Source organism: Nilaparvata lugens, chromosome 11 (genome assembly GCF_014356525.2).
Source record: "Nilaparvata lugens isolate BPH chromosome 11, ASM1435652v1, whole genome shotgun sequence".
Lineage (NCBI taxonomy): Eukaryota > Metazoa > Arthropoda > Insecta > Hemiptera > Delphacidae > Nilaparvata > Nilaparvata lugens.
Window position 1 is genome coordinate 2,473,359 of NC_052514.1, and position 14,506 is coordinate 2,487,864.

The following is a 14,506-nucleotide window of genomic DNA, read 5'->3' on the forward strand; positions in this document are numbered from 1 at the left end:
TATTCAATTCTACTATCTCATTAAGGTTGACTTTTTCAACAACAGTAACTAGGCCTACATTGTCAGAAACTTGAATGAGTTGATCCTGTATCTTAACACTACTATTATCATGCTTCAATTTGTTTTCATCTTCATGATTATCTTTCAATGTTTCATGTGCATTTTTCAATAGAAGGTTTATACTAACCTGCTCTAGTCTAATGCTAGCAAATTCTTGCTTCATCTCATCAAACCTAGCATTTAACTTAGCATTTTGCTCATCAATCTTAGCATTTTGCTCATCAAATCTAGCATTTAGCTTATCAAACTTTTGTGTTAAGAATGCTATAAGATTCAGATCATTTTTAATGTTTGCCATTTTGTGATATGCACTGATATCTATTCATTAAAACTTGATCTCTCTTGAACCGATTTCCCACTCAGCAGTAAACCATTCATAACCTATCAAGATATTTATCCTACTAATAATTTTTCATAACCAGGGATTTCATGGTGTACCATTTGGGACATATTTATTTTGTAATTCGGTCCCACCACAGGGGTAACATTTGCCGTGCTACCAATTTTTCCTTAAATCGGTTGGAATAGCATTTAACACCTATTAACCTAAGGATAGTTGTCGGCTCCAATGTAATAGATTCTAGATAAATTATGAATGGATCTTTCGCCTATGAATGAGAAATCCAGTTTTCAGAGCAAATGAACTTATAATCTTCAGATGAATTTATACAAATACACAAAGAACTATATCTTATAAGCCTAATTTTTTAGAGTAACTACGAACTAAAATACTTATCTAGTTTACAGTTGAAAAACAGTGGCTATTGGCTTGAATACACAAATAGCAATATATTAACAAAATAGAACACAATAAACTGTTTAAAACTCAATTTAAAACATTAATAAACGAAAATGATTCAGAGCAAAATTTTACAACAACACACGTAGCCAGCCATTTTTCTAGAGAAGCCAGAACAGGAAAAACCAAAAGTCAGAACAGAGAGACCTCAAAAAATCATTGTCCACGCTACAGACATGTCACCAAAAAATTATAACTTACAAGTTTAGAATTCACACCCTACATCTGTTCTCAATAAAACTTTATTTTGAAACTGTTATTTTAAACTTTCATATATATTCTCTATTTAAATAAACTATTTATCTATTAATTCTGCTAACCAAGCCTCGGTGACACCATGGAACAATGCAACAATCATTTACGATAAAAAATTCTCCGTCAAAAAATTTGTCCGTCTATTGATGACTCTGATATTTACTATAAAGTTCCATAGATCTCGAATTGAAGATTCGATTCCAATGTGAGAAAAAAATGTAATATTACAAATTTTACTGTTATCTCAAGCTGATAGTCCACGTAGTTCTTTCCTGTGAAGCTTTATGATGCTGGTAGTCTCTCATATTGTGCCGTTCATACACTCTTACCCGGTCAAAACAGTAAAAATCGATAATAATCGACAGTAATCGGCTTCAGATAACAGTAAATGTTGCGACATAAACTCCCAATGCAATGGGATATCTACTTGCGCTATTGTTTCTCTATGGTATTTGCGACATAAACACCCAATGCCATGGGATATCTACTTGCGCTATTGTTTCTCTATGGTATTATCGTATAGCTCATTTTTATCATACTATATTTATTTTGAAATATTTTTTCTTGTACCTAGCTGGTCAAAAATCCATAATAGAATCAGCTACTCTTATCATGATGGTATTTCCCTCGATTTTTTCATGAATTTGTAAGGAAATTTCAGTTACAAATTTATTTCATCTATCATTCAATAATCATTATTGTTTAGTCTAATAAGCTCTTTGGAGTTCTTAAGTGGAGTTCTTGAATTCTGTGTTCACGGTTTTAATTCTATTTTCTCCATTTACCTGATTAATCTGCTCTCAATTTATTAAAAAAATGTTGCTGAAACTTTACTTTGAAAATAGTTTTTGTGGGTGCTCTCTAAAGGCAGGCACTTTGTTTATTGGATGGCTCTATTTTGTGAGTATTTCAAAAGTTAATTATTTTTTATTCTTATTCTCTATTTAAAGTTTATTACTCTTCATTCTTTATTCATTTATACAATAAGTACATTATCGAAATGATAGGGAGAGGAAGAATAAGGTAACCTTGTGCTATTCCTCTCCCAAATTTAGATAAGGTTACACATAGCCCGAAATAGGTTTTTTTCAAAGTATTGTCTTATGTAGTCTATCGCTACCGTTTCAATTTTATTTTAATTTAGCATCTATTCTATACATAAATATTTTTATCCTCTGAGATTTTCAAAATTGAGCTTTTTCAGGTTTTCATTCAATTCGTTTTTCCTCATCCAAACTTTCAAAATTTTTCTCATTTAGCAAATGGTTTCGATTGAAGTTTCCTTTCACAACTAGGTGTCAAGATGTAAGCCTTGTTTCCTCAGATCATGCTAATTTATCTCTTATGTTGAATTCAACTAGGAGTAGGTAATTTCTTTATATCATTATTATTTATCTCGTGATTATTTCCTCTTTAAAAATGTTGGATTCATTGAAAATGTATGGATGAGATGAGCTGTTCAGATGAGTTCATCTGTAATTTGAAGTTTCTTGAATGGATAATGATTTTATGATAAAGTATTCCATTTTAATAGCAAAAAGTGATTTAATAATAAGCAGTTCGTGATGGAAAACAACATTCAAGTATTCCATAGGCCTACTTGATTTGTAGATTATAAAAATATTTCCATAGTATCCTTTTTTAAACTTTTTTATATAAACACAACTAGTTCCCTCATTTCATTTTTTATTAATTGAATAATGATTGTTTCATTTGAGACAATTCAAGTTTTCTAGTTGTAGCCTACATTATTCGGTTGTTTATTCAATTACATTTTTGCATCACTTTTTGTTATTAAAAAACGACTAGCAGTCAGATATTTTACAATAAATGAATTAATCACTCACTGTGACAACGACATCTTTCGGCAGGTCCGCCATCTTCTTGGTTTTACAACCATTATTTATTTATTGTATCATTATTGACCTAGCGAAGTGAGGTCTAAGATTCAAGTCGACGGTTTGGCATTTCTCTTAATGTTTGAATGTTTAAATGTTGCGCATTTACGGCGAAACGCGATAATAGATTTTCATGAAATTTGACAGGTATGTTTCTTTTTTTAATTGCGCGTCGACGTATATACAAGGTTTTTGGAAATTTTGCATTCCAAGGATAATAGAAAAGGAAAAGGAGCCTCCTTCAATATAATAGTAAAAATCAGACTACAGAATTATTCATCATAAATTAGCTGACAAGTGATTACATAGATGTGTGGAGAAGCCAGTCTATTGCTGAATTTCCATAAGGTCTATAGTTTCAATCAGGTACTTGTGGATGAGAATACTGCGTGAGGTCTACTGTTCACAGAACTACGCACTAGTATCATTCATTTTAAAATATCTGACTGCTAGTCGTTTTTTACTTTCCTTGCCCTACTACCATAGGTAAGGAAAGTATTGCTTTCCAAAAAAATTAAGGTACCCTAATTTCAAGTTTTCTATACGTTTCAAGGTCCCCTGAGTCCAAAAATATGATTTTTGGGTGTTGGTTTGTGTATGTGTGTGTATGTGTGTGTGTATGTGTGTATGTCTGTGAACACGATAACTCCATTCCTAATTAACCGATTAACATGAAATTTTAAACTTAAGGTCCTTATATCATGAGGATCCGACAATAATAAATTCAATAAAATTCAATTCAATATGGCGGAAAAATGGCGGATAATTACTAAAAAAAACCATGTTTTCCACGTTTTTCTCAAAAACGGCTCTAACGATTTTCTTCAAATTTATACCATGGATAGAGCTATTCATAAGCCCTATCAACTGGCATGAGTCTCATTTCTGGGAAAATTTCAGGAGCTCCGTAATATTCATGAGAAAAATTGCGGATAATGACTAAAAAACCATGTTTTTCACGGTTTTCTCGAAAACGGTTCGAACGATTTTCATCAAACTCATACCCTGTATAGTTATTTATCTGCTCTATCAACTGGCATGAGTCTTTTACCTGGGAAACTAATGGGGGGTCCACCCCATCCTTGAGAAATGGACTTTGTAACCTCCTTCTCGTGCATGAGGTAGGTAGGTAGAGCAGTTTATAAAAAGAATACAGTCATAGTCGAGATATTTCATCTGTAGAACAGCTGTTTTGACGACTTTTAAAAAATCATCGAATTTCACAATTTACACAAAGGAAAAAGTATTCTGAAAATAATTATAATATACACATAATATACAGTAGTCTGATCGTAGTTGCAAATATGTTGCCGCCAATCGTCATTATGTTATTCCCCTAAATTATTCTCGTTTGAGAATGAGGCTTGCAGTTCAATGAGCAAGGAAAGTTGTGTGAGTGTACCACACCAGATTTTTTCTAATAACAAAAAGTGATTTAATAATAAGCAGTTCATGATGGAAAACAACATTGAAGAATTACATTTTCGCGTTAGTTGCTTAAAAAAATTATTTTTCTCACTTGCATAGTTAAATATTGAAGTCTGTCATTTTTTCTAATTCCAGTACAATTTTTCTTACAGATTCTGTGCCTCGTTCCCAGTTTGGTATTCATATTAATTGGTACAATACAAATTCACAAATTTCTGGAAATCTACTTTGAAAACCAACGGTTAATTGAAACTGCAACAACAAAGTATGATAATTTTGAATCAGCAACATTCCACTATTGACCTAGAGCAAGAAACTCTGAAAGTTTCACAGAATCTTATAGAAAAATGTATGAATTGGAAGGAGACTCTTATAATAGAAAGCATATAGGTAACATCTATTATTCTTAGAATGTATTAATTCAAAGCTACTTATATTCATTTATAAAATAGAATTATATTACCCTCTCTTTGAAATTGATAAAATAATAGATTGAAAATATAAACTATGACAACTCATTATAATTTGTATTTTTAATCTAGTATTTTATTAACTTCAAAGAAAGGGTAGGCCTACTTTAATTATATTTTATAAAAATCTTTTATTTTACATTATTAATATAATCTTATTAAAAAAGGTGAATTTATTGGAGACCTGCATGTGTTACCCGTGCTTCGCAAGGGTCTGTTAAGTTATGCTTATAGGTGATCAATGAATACTCAAATAATCTTTAAAACGGTTTTGCAACTGCAATTTTTATTGTTGAAAATAAAGGGAAGATGTGGCTTAAAGGGAAAATAAATATTTTCTATTATCAAATTGAGATTAATTAATTGACTAATGGAAATAAAAATAGACCTGTAACCATCCTTGGTAAGTTCATAATCTTGATACAAAATTTCTAGTTGATTCCAGTTAATTTTAGTTCATAGCAAGTGATGATACTTAGTTAATCGTGAAATTCCTATTCTGTACACTTATCAATCAATACCTTACTGCAGGTAACCCGTGCTCCGCAAGGGTCTGATTGGTGACTAGACGTGATGGAATCTTGGAGAATTGAAAATAGGCGTATAACCATCCTCGGTGAATTAAGAATCTATGTGCAAAATTTCAAGTTAATCAGTCCAGTAGTTCAGACATGATGGTGCGTCATTAGTGAATTTCCCACCCAGTACGTGTAGGCTGTAGGTAGATTCTTTCCTTTATTATATTAATAGATAAATAATTATAGCAATCTACTGTGGTTAAATCTGAAGCCAAAAAGGATACTTGTAGTGTTTATAATATTTACTAAAAAAGATAAAAATTGTTATGTAGGAGTTAATTAAATAACAGACTGGGAACGTTTATATGATTATATTGCAGTACCTATATTCTTTATTCTTTATATCCATACAATAAGTACATCATCGAAATGATAGGGAGAGGAAAAATAACTTAATAATAAGTATATTGTCATTCTTCATCTATTGGGTTCTATTTACAAAAAATGGGGTTTAAGGCTAGGCGCACATCAGTTAGTCAAGACAAGACAAGACATGATCAGACACGTTTAGTCACAATACTTCACATAGTTGCTTATGAAGACATGTCCAATTGCAATGACTAATCAGTGTGAGTTATTGTGAAATATTGTGACTAAACGTGTCTGATCATATTGTCTTGTCTTGACTAACTACTGGTGTGCGCCTAGCCTATTAGTGCGAGAGTAAAAAGTACTCATTTCGAGATAATTCTAATCGATTTTATAGCATGATCAATTTTGATGCCCTAATGAATTGATTTCAGATGATGAATCCGTTGATGACCGTCTTGAATCATCATCAATGAAACCTGAGGATGAAGATAATGATGATTCTCTCACATATAAGAGGATTTCAGACACGGATCCAAATAAAAGATTCGAATACATTATTGGTGGAGTGATTATAGGTGTTCAAGAAGGTATTTTTTTCACTTTTTGTGTAGTTGAGACGTTGATATTGTGGTAATTATTCATATTAAATAAAAATATTAAGAAATTGTCAAAAAACACAGATTTATTGATACTTAGAAAGACCGGTTTTGGTTGTTGGTACAACTTTGTCAATCTCTGATAAATTCAGAGAGTTTTTCAAATTGTTGATCAGAGATTGACAATGGTGTAACAACCGAAACCGGTCTTTCTAAGAATCAATAAATCTGTGGTTTTTGACAATTTCTTAGTATTTTTTGTTATAATGTTTTCATTTTGTTATAATGTTTTGTTATAATTTCAAATGTTTTTTGTATATAATATTAGTAAATAGCTTATTACTCAGTTTAATTATTCAGTTGTTACTCCAATTATAGCCTAAGTTAGTTATTATCATTAATTAGTTCTGTTATTAAGAATTGACGAGGCACCTGTTCTAACAGTGTATACTGTATAAATAAGAACGTAAATGCTGATAGATTAATGAAATGAAATGAAATTAATTATGCGTGTTTTCCAGCTCTTAACGATTTTGAACTTATTGAGAAGTATTCATCACATAAAATCTTTATTTATCATGGGGTGAGCAGGTTTTCAATAGACTTTGTTTAGATTGAAAATGTGCCTTACATTCAAAAGTGATGTAAAATAAACTACTTTTTGAACTATAGTGTGTAAATCAACGTTCGGGGAAGGAACAGTTCATTACTACTGATCACAACACCATGGTCAATTTAATTTAATGGGATTTTTTGTCTGTTTGAAATAATTTTCAATATTTTTTTATACAAATAATCCATTAGTTTTTTCTCTGTTTTGACAAGTTATTTTTTCGACTCTAATCTATCCTCTTATTTCAAAATATAACTCACACATCATGGACAAATCTCTCAAGAATTTAATCTTTGTTCAGTGGAAAATTTAAATTATAGTACAACAAATTTGCAATTTTTTTCAGGTGCCTTTCTCTACTCAGTGATACTTGGTTTATTATTTGGATTTGGAGCTAATTTCAACCTTTTTCTGTTGATTGGTGCTTATTTTGTGAGTAAATTCTGCGCTTTTCCCAATAAAATATATTTTTTAGTCTAGAATTAAATGATTTTTTTGCATGCAGTGTAATACTTAAATGTATTATAAGGTACGTAACTGCTATCAGAGAAAACTCCTATAATTATTATTAATATATATATATATATATATATATATTATATATATATATATATATATATATATATATATATATATATTAATCATTTCTCATCCATATAAATGGAGTATATATGAGTATATTGTGATTCCAGGCTACTAACATCCTGCAAAAATTCAGCTTCACCAATATTATGGATAGGGTGACTTATGTAGTTTAAATGAATGTAATAATAGTAATACATCAGCTTCTTCTTCTTCTTTTCTCATGTTATCTTATTCTCTTCATCTCCAAACGTATTTTTCTTCATCTCCAAACGTATTTTTCTTCATCATCATGTTGTAGCTCTTCTTCTTTTTCTCCTACTTCTGCTTCTTACTATATTATCTTTTTGTCACCATGTTCTATTATTTATTCTTCTTCTTCTACTCAAAATCGTCATTTTATTCTTATCATCTACTCATCTTCTTCTTTCTCTTCTCCTCTTCTTCATCATTCTATTCTTCCTCTTCTTCTCCTTCTTCATTTTATTTTTTCTTCTTCTCATTGAAGAGAAAGAAGAATGGGAAGGAGTAGCAAGATAGAAATAAGAAGTGGTAGATTATGAAGAAGATTAGATAGTGGAAGAAGAAAGAAGAAATCTTCTTCTTCTTATTTTTTTTCTTCTTCTTCTTCTTCTTCTTCTAAGAGGAGGAGAAGAAAAATAAGAAGAAGGAGTAGCATATGAGAGAAATAAGAATTAGTGGATCATGAAGAATGAGAAGAGGATAAGAAGATGAAGATATACTATACAATAGTGATGAAAAATAATAAATATTTATAAGATGATGAACTGAAAACTTCATATTTTTCCTTCTTCTTCTTTTTCTTTGTCTTCTTCTTCTTCTTCGTTTCCTTCTTCTTCTTCTTCTCCTTCTTCATCTTCTTCTTCTTTTTTTCTTCTTCTTCTTCTAGGAGGAGGAAGAGAAAAAGAAGAAGAAGGAGTAGCATATGAGAGAAATAAGAATTAGTGGATCATGAAGGATGAGAAGAGGATAAGAAAGATGAAGATATACTATACAATAGTGATGAAAAATAATAAATATTTATAAGATGATGAACTGAAAACTTCATATTTTCCCTTCTTCTTCTTCTTCTTCTTCTTCTTCTTCTTCTTCTTTTTCTTCTTCTAGGAGGAGGTAAAGAAAAAAAGGAGGAGGAGTAGCATATGAGAGAAATAAGAATTGGTGAATCATGAAAGTGGAGAAGAGGATAAGAAAGATGAAGATATACTATACAATAGTGATGAAAAATAATAAATATTTATAAGATGATGAACTGAAAACTTCATATTTTCCCTTCTTCTTCTTCTTCTTTTTCTTCTTCTTCTTCTTCTTCTTCTTCTAGGAGGAGGTAAAGAAAAAAAAGGAGGAGGAGTAGCATATGAGAGAAATAAGAATTGGTGAATCATGAAAGTGGAGAAGAGGATAAGAAAGATGAAGATCAACTATACAATAGTGATGAAAAATAATAAATATTTAGAAGATGATGAACTGAAAACTTCATATTTTCTTCTTCTTCTTCTTCTCCTTCTTCTTCTCCTTCTTCTTCTTTTTCTCCTCCTTCTTCTTCTCTTTTTCTTATTCCTTTACTTCTTCTTTACATACAATAGTGATAAAAAAATAGATATTTAGAAGATGATTAACTGAAAACTTCATTTTTTTTCTTCTTCTTCTTCTATGACAATGAAGAGATTAAAGAAGAAGAAGGAGTAGCATATGAGAGGAATAAGAATTAGTGGATCATGAAGGAGGAGAAGAGGATAAGGAAGATGAAGATATACTATACAATAGTGATAAAAAATAATAAATATTTAGAAGATGATTAACTTACTTACTTACTTATGCCGGCGCTACAGTCCATGAAGAACCTTCGCCTCCTCCACAATTCGCCTCCAATCGTTTCTTGTCTGGGCTAACACTCTCCACTGCATCACTCCCATCACACGCAGGTCGTTCTCTACTTCTCTCAGCCAGCTCCTTCTCGGCCTTCCTCTTCTTCTTGCACTGTAGAAGACCTCTCGCATGAGCTTCTGCTGGGCTCTCTCCTGTGGCATCCTCTCTACATGCCCAAGCCAGCTTATTCTTCTTGACTTCACGAATCTGACAATATTCTGCCTCTTGAGTAGGATTTCGATCTCTTCATTATATCTGATCCTCCAAATCCCTCCTTCATTTCTAGGGCCATAGATTCTTCTTATCACCTTCCTTTCAAATACTCTCAATGCATGAGTGTCCGCTGCATTTAGAGTCCAAGTTTCACAGCCATATGTCACGACAGGTCGTATCAAGGTTTTGTACATTTTCATTTTCGTTTCTCTGGAAATAGCTCTCGATTTAATTAATTGCATATTGGCAAAAAATGCTTTGTTGCCAAGCATTATTCTTCTTTTTATTTCTGGGGATATTCAATTCCCTTGGTTGACCTCTGCGCCAAGGTAATTAAACCTTTCAACCTCTTCAAAGGAATACTCGCCAATATCCAGCTTTCCCAGATGTTGTCTCTCTACAGCTGTCTTTTTCATCTTCATGTACTTTGTTTCTCCTTCATTTACTCTCAGACCAACCTGTCTTCCTTCTCCCTCAATCACCAGAAAGGTTTCTTTCAATGCCCGATCACTCCTAGCAACTATAACTATGTCGAAGATGATTAACTGAAAACTTCATATTTTTTTCTTCTCCTTCTTTCTCTCCTCCTTCTTCTTTTCTTTTTCTTATTCCTATACTTCTTCACATAGCAATCTCATTCTAACAGAACACAGAGTAATATAAATGATACAGTCAAAATTCAGCTGTGAGGTTCCCAATCATCAGGAGAATGTTGGGATGAAATGCAAAGAAAACAGAAGACGGTTGAATAATATTATTATCACAATAGTAATAGTCCCATAATTGCTATAATTGCTTCACATGTTGACAGGTGTATGGTGGTGGTGGTGTGTGTGTGTGTGTGTGTGTGTGTGTGTGATAGTGTTGTAGGAGTGAGGGGCGACTACCTGTCAGTGGAGTGGGTGATAGAGTTGTTGTGATGACGGAGTGCGGAAGGGGGGAGAGTGAGACCGGAGTAGGGTTTTGTGCGCTATCTACAATCTGGCAAAGGAACCACTCGATTACGCATGAACAGTATGTCCTATTCCGCTGGCCTTCTGTTGTAATTCTGTGCTGCTATGTAGGCTACTTAATAATTTTTCTTATATTTTTGTTGTTGGTTATCCATCTTGTTTTCACTATTATTAGACTATTACTATTGAATTTTATATAACATTAAAGTGAAAAAACACACACATTGTCTTTGGTGTGGCGACGACCGTTTCGTGCTGGTGTTGCACATTTTCAAGCCAAACAGAAATTCTTATATTTCGTATAACACCATAGATACAGATAGAAGTTTCTTTATTTCAAAAAATTCACATAACAAAATAAAAAATGCTGTGCTCATTTAGTGTAATATAAGAAAACTTATAATAACCATTGCTGTGTTGCAACATCATCCTAGTTTCATGTTTGCTTATTTTCAAATTTGTATTTTTGAAAATTTTTCAGGACATTTCGCTGCCCATTGTGATCTGGTTGGCTGGTCAGACATTGTTTCTACTATTTGTTGATTTGAGTCTACTAGCAGCGGCCTTCTATTCAGCTAATATCTTCCTTATACAGTCATTGAAATTCGGTAAGTTGGCTAATTATCTACATAACTGACTCATAATTTTCAATTGACAATAAACAACAATAGGTACTTGTTGGTAAATAATATTATTCATGTCATACGCTTTCGTTAAACCTTCATGCCGTTTATACTCATATTATATAGGTACCGTACTATATAATATAGGTACTCCTAATTTTAAAGTTTCATATAGTGTGTTATTTGTTTTTGGTCTAAAAATTTTGCAGTCTCTTCATATTTTGAACTTATTCAATACGGTAGTTTGTAATTGATTGAATTTATTCTAAAAGTATTTCAAAATAGTAAAATCTTTGTTTCTTGTTTGTATTTGATTGTAAATTGGAGTGATTGAAAATTACTGTGTTTACATCAACTTTATTAACAAAATGTTAATAACTTAATCCTTATATATCCTATTAGATTGAATGGAACTTGACAAACACATTTGTTCATCATGAGTATGATAAGTTATGTTCAATCTAATAGAATCTATAAGGATTAAGTTATTAACAGAATGTTAACAAGTTATTAACATGAACATTCTGTTAATAACTTTATGGTGTAAACGCAGCTTAAAAGTGACACATAACCTGCTCACTATACATTTGGACTGTCGTATAAATTTTAATTTGAACCGTTTAGGGCTCAAGTTTGTAGTACTTTTCTGGAAGTTGTGTGTTATATGTTAAATGATAGATAAATAAACTTTATATACTTTCTGCATATTAGTAGACTATATTATTATTATGTAAACGCTACCAACATTCAACACATGAGAAATCATTACCTATCCTATTATATTAAGCGAGCAATTTCTGTATTTATATATATCTCGTTATTTTTATAACTGGTTATTTTTATATCTGGCTATTTTTATATCTGGTTATTAAATTTATGTTTAACGGATCTCGAAAACGGCTCTAACGATTTTCACCAAATTTGGAACATAGTAGGTTTATGATATAAAGATTCGATTTCACTAGGTCTCATCCTTGAGAAAACTCGCTGAACGACATTAAAAGGATAATTCATCCTTGGCTGAAACAGCTGTGGATAGTTAAAAAGTGAGTACCGTATGTGAAAAATCAAAATATCGCATCTTCGAAATTCATAAGATGACATATAGCCAGCTGTGAAATATAAACACGATCATTTTAGAGAATTGTGTTCTCTTTATCAATAAATAAAAATAACGAGCGAAGCTCGGTGCCCCGATATTTGTAACTTATATAACATACTTATGAATAATAATGATTATTTATCAACATATTTATTTGCCCTACAAGTGCATACCCTTTTTCTTACATTCATACCAAATTACAATAAACCACATACTGTATTAATTATCACACATTACATTAATTATTACACATTCATGGATATAGGCTCCAGTCTCAATCATGTTCTTACTCTGTATGATACCGGTATGATGAATGATAAAAAAGTGAAAATAAATCAATAAATATCGATGAATACTCATTTTTGTCCACAGGTTTCAACTTGTATTGTCTACTTGTTGTGAGAAGTCATCTTCACTTCTTAAACCAAAGTGTGAAGTCGAAATCTATCCAGGCTGTCTAAGTCCTTTAAATAATACCATATAGTGAGGTCCACATTATAATGGCAGGGTTTGATTAGCAATTGTATTGTTATCCTTGTCTATCATCCAACAAAGTGGATAGAGCTATGAGGGAAAAATAAACACAAATCCCAGACTGTGTCTGTTAGTTGTCAATAAATCATACTATACACAGCATCATATGCCATGCCATTTGTCGTTCGAGTCTAGAGTCATTACATGACATATCTATCTCTTTCTCGCTTTGTTCTGTTGCCAGATCGTCTTTTAACAATGCAGAGTTGATAATTGATCAACAAAATATTTTATCTTTATTATGAAAATACATTATGAAATTATTGAAATATATCATTTCTCGCTTAATAAAATATAAGTGATTATTTTAAACGAGGATGAACAGTCAATACTACATCAATAAACCTGCATCAGCTACCGTCTATAGAAGGCATTGACAAGACAGAGAATCGGCAATGTTGTTCTCCCATCTTTCTCCACTGCAATTATAACGTGGACCTCACTATAGTACACTATCCACTCTTATTTTTAGGGGTAATGATCATATCAACAAAATAAAAAAATATCAAATTGAAGAGTTGGAAAAAGTAGAGCTGCTATAAAAAATTAAGGGTAGGAACTTTTGATAATCTTGTATTTTGTTTCATTAATATTGTATATACTATAATACTATATATTATTAGAGAACTAGAAAAACACAGTTTTATTCTGTCACATCCACATTATTTATTAGACAGTATTGTCTAATAATATTGTCACATTAATACAGTAGCCTACTGCAGTTTCGTGTTGAAACCAACACATCTTCAGAAATATTAATGTGAAAAAATGTGGATGTGACAAAATAAAACTGTGTTTTTTCAATTATGGAAAAATTTCAAAATATCAATTCTCATTCATCAAGTTTTATTATAGAGATGTTGATATTTTTTCAATTGAACAAGCGCTGTAAGAAAACATGAAATAATGTTACAATATCATTCAATTGTCAAAACACATATATATATATATATATATATATATATATATATATTATATATATATATATATATATATATATATATATATATATATGCCATAAACATTATATAGGCCTACACAGGCCTTAACCAGATCGATATAGATGAACCAAATTATGCTTGAGTTTTCAAAATTATTAGATTTAAACAGAAATATAGAAATTTAACTTGAATTTTCAAAAACACTTTTGAAGTGAAAACTTATTGAGTCTGATGATGACCAACAACAGGTCGAAACGATCGTCACTACAAAAGTAAGTGCATTTTCACTTCAAAAGTGTTTTTGAAAATTCAAGTTTAATCTTAACAGTGAAAAAGTATGGATATACAACAGAGAAATATATACTTGATTTTTTCAAGGTAACAGATAGGCCTACATGAATCAAATAAATTTATATTGCTTTGCATGACAAAACACTTTATAATAACTTTGTTGTAGTTCAGACACTGTGTTGCATTCGTAAATATTTGAAAAAATACTCACTTTTCTTGGCGAAATGAGGAATGCATTTCACTCCTCAGGAGGTGTCAAATCTGACAAAGCATTTATTGGAACGGTTCCACTTGTTACTCGTTCCGTTACTACGTAGACATCATGTCGTCATTTTGTCCATCTGCGCTGGCCAGTGACGTCACAGTCA

The 14,506-nt window shown here is 31.4% G+C and overlaps 1 protein-coding gene across 1 annotated transcript; it reads left to right on the forward strand.

The window, feature by feature from the left end:
* The first annotated feature begins 1,597 nt into the window (after positions 1–1,597).
* LOC120353518 lies at positions 1,598–13,131 on the forward strand. Its single transcript, XM_039437402.1, has 6 exons — positions 1,598–2,014; positions 4,593–4,830; positions 6,232–6,387; positions 7,356–7,441; positions 11,129–11,255; positions 12,745–13,131. The coding sequence occupies exons 2-6, from the start codon at positions 4,788–4,790 to the stop codon at positions 12,831–12,833; spliced, it is 501 nt and encodes a 166-aa protein (XP_039293336.1). The 5' UTR covers positions 1,598–2,014; positions 4,593–4,787; the 3' UTR covers positions 12,834–13,131.
* Positions 13,132–14,506: the final 1,375 nt, after the last annotated feature.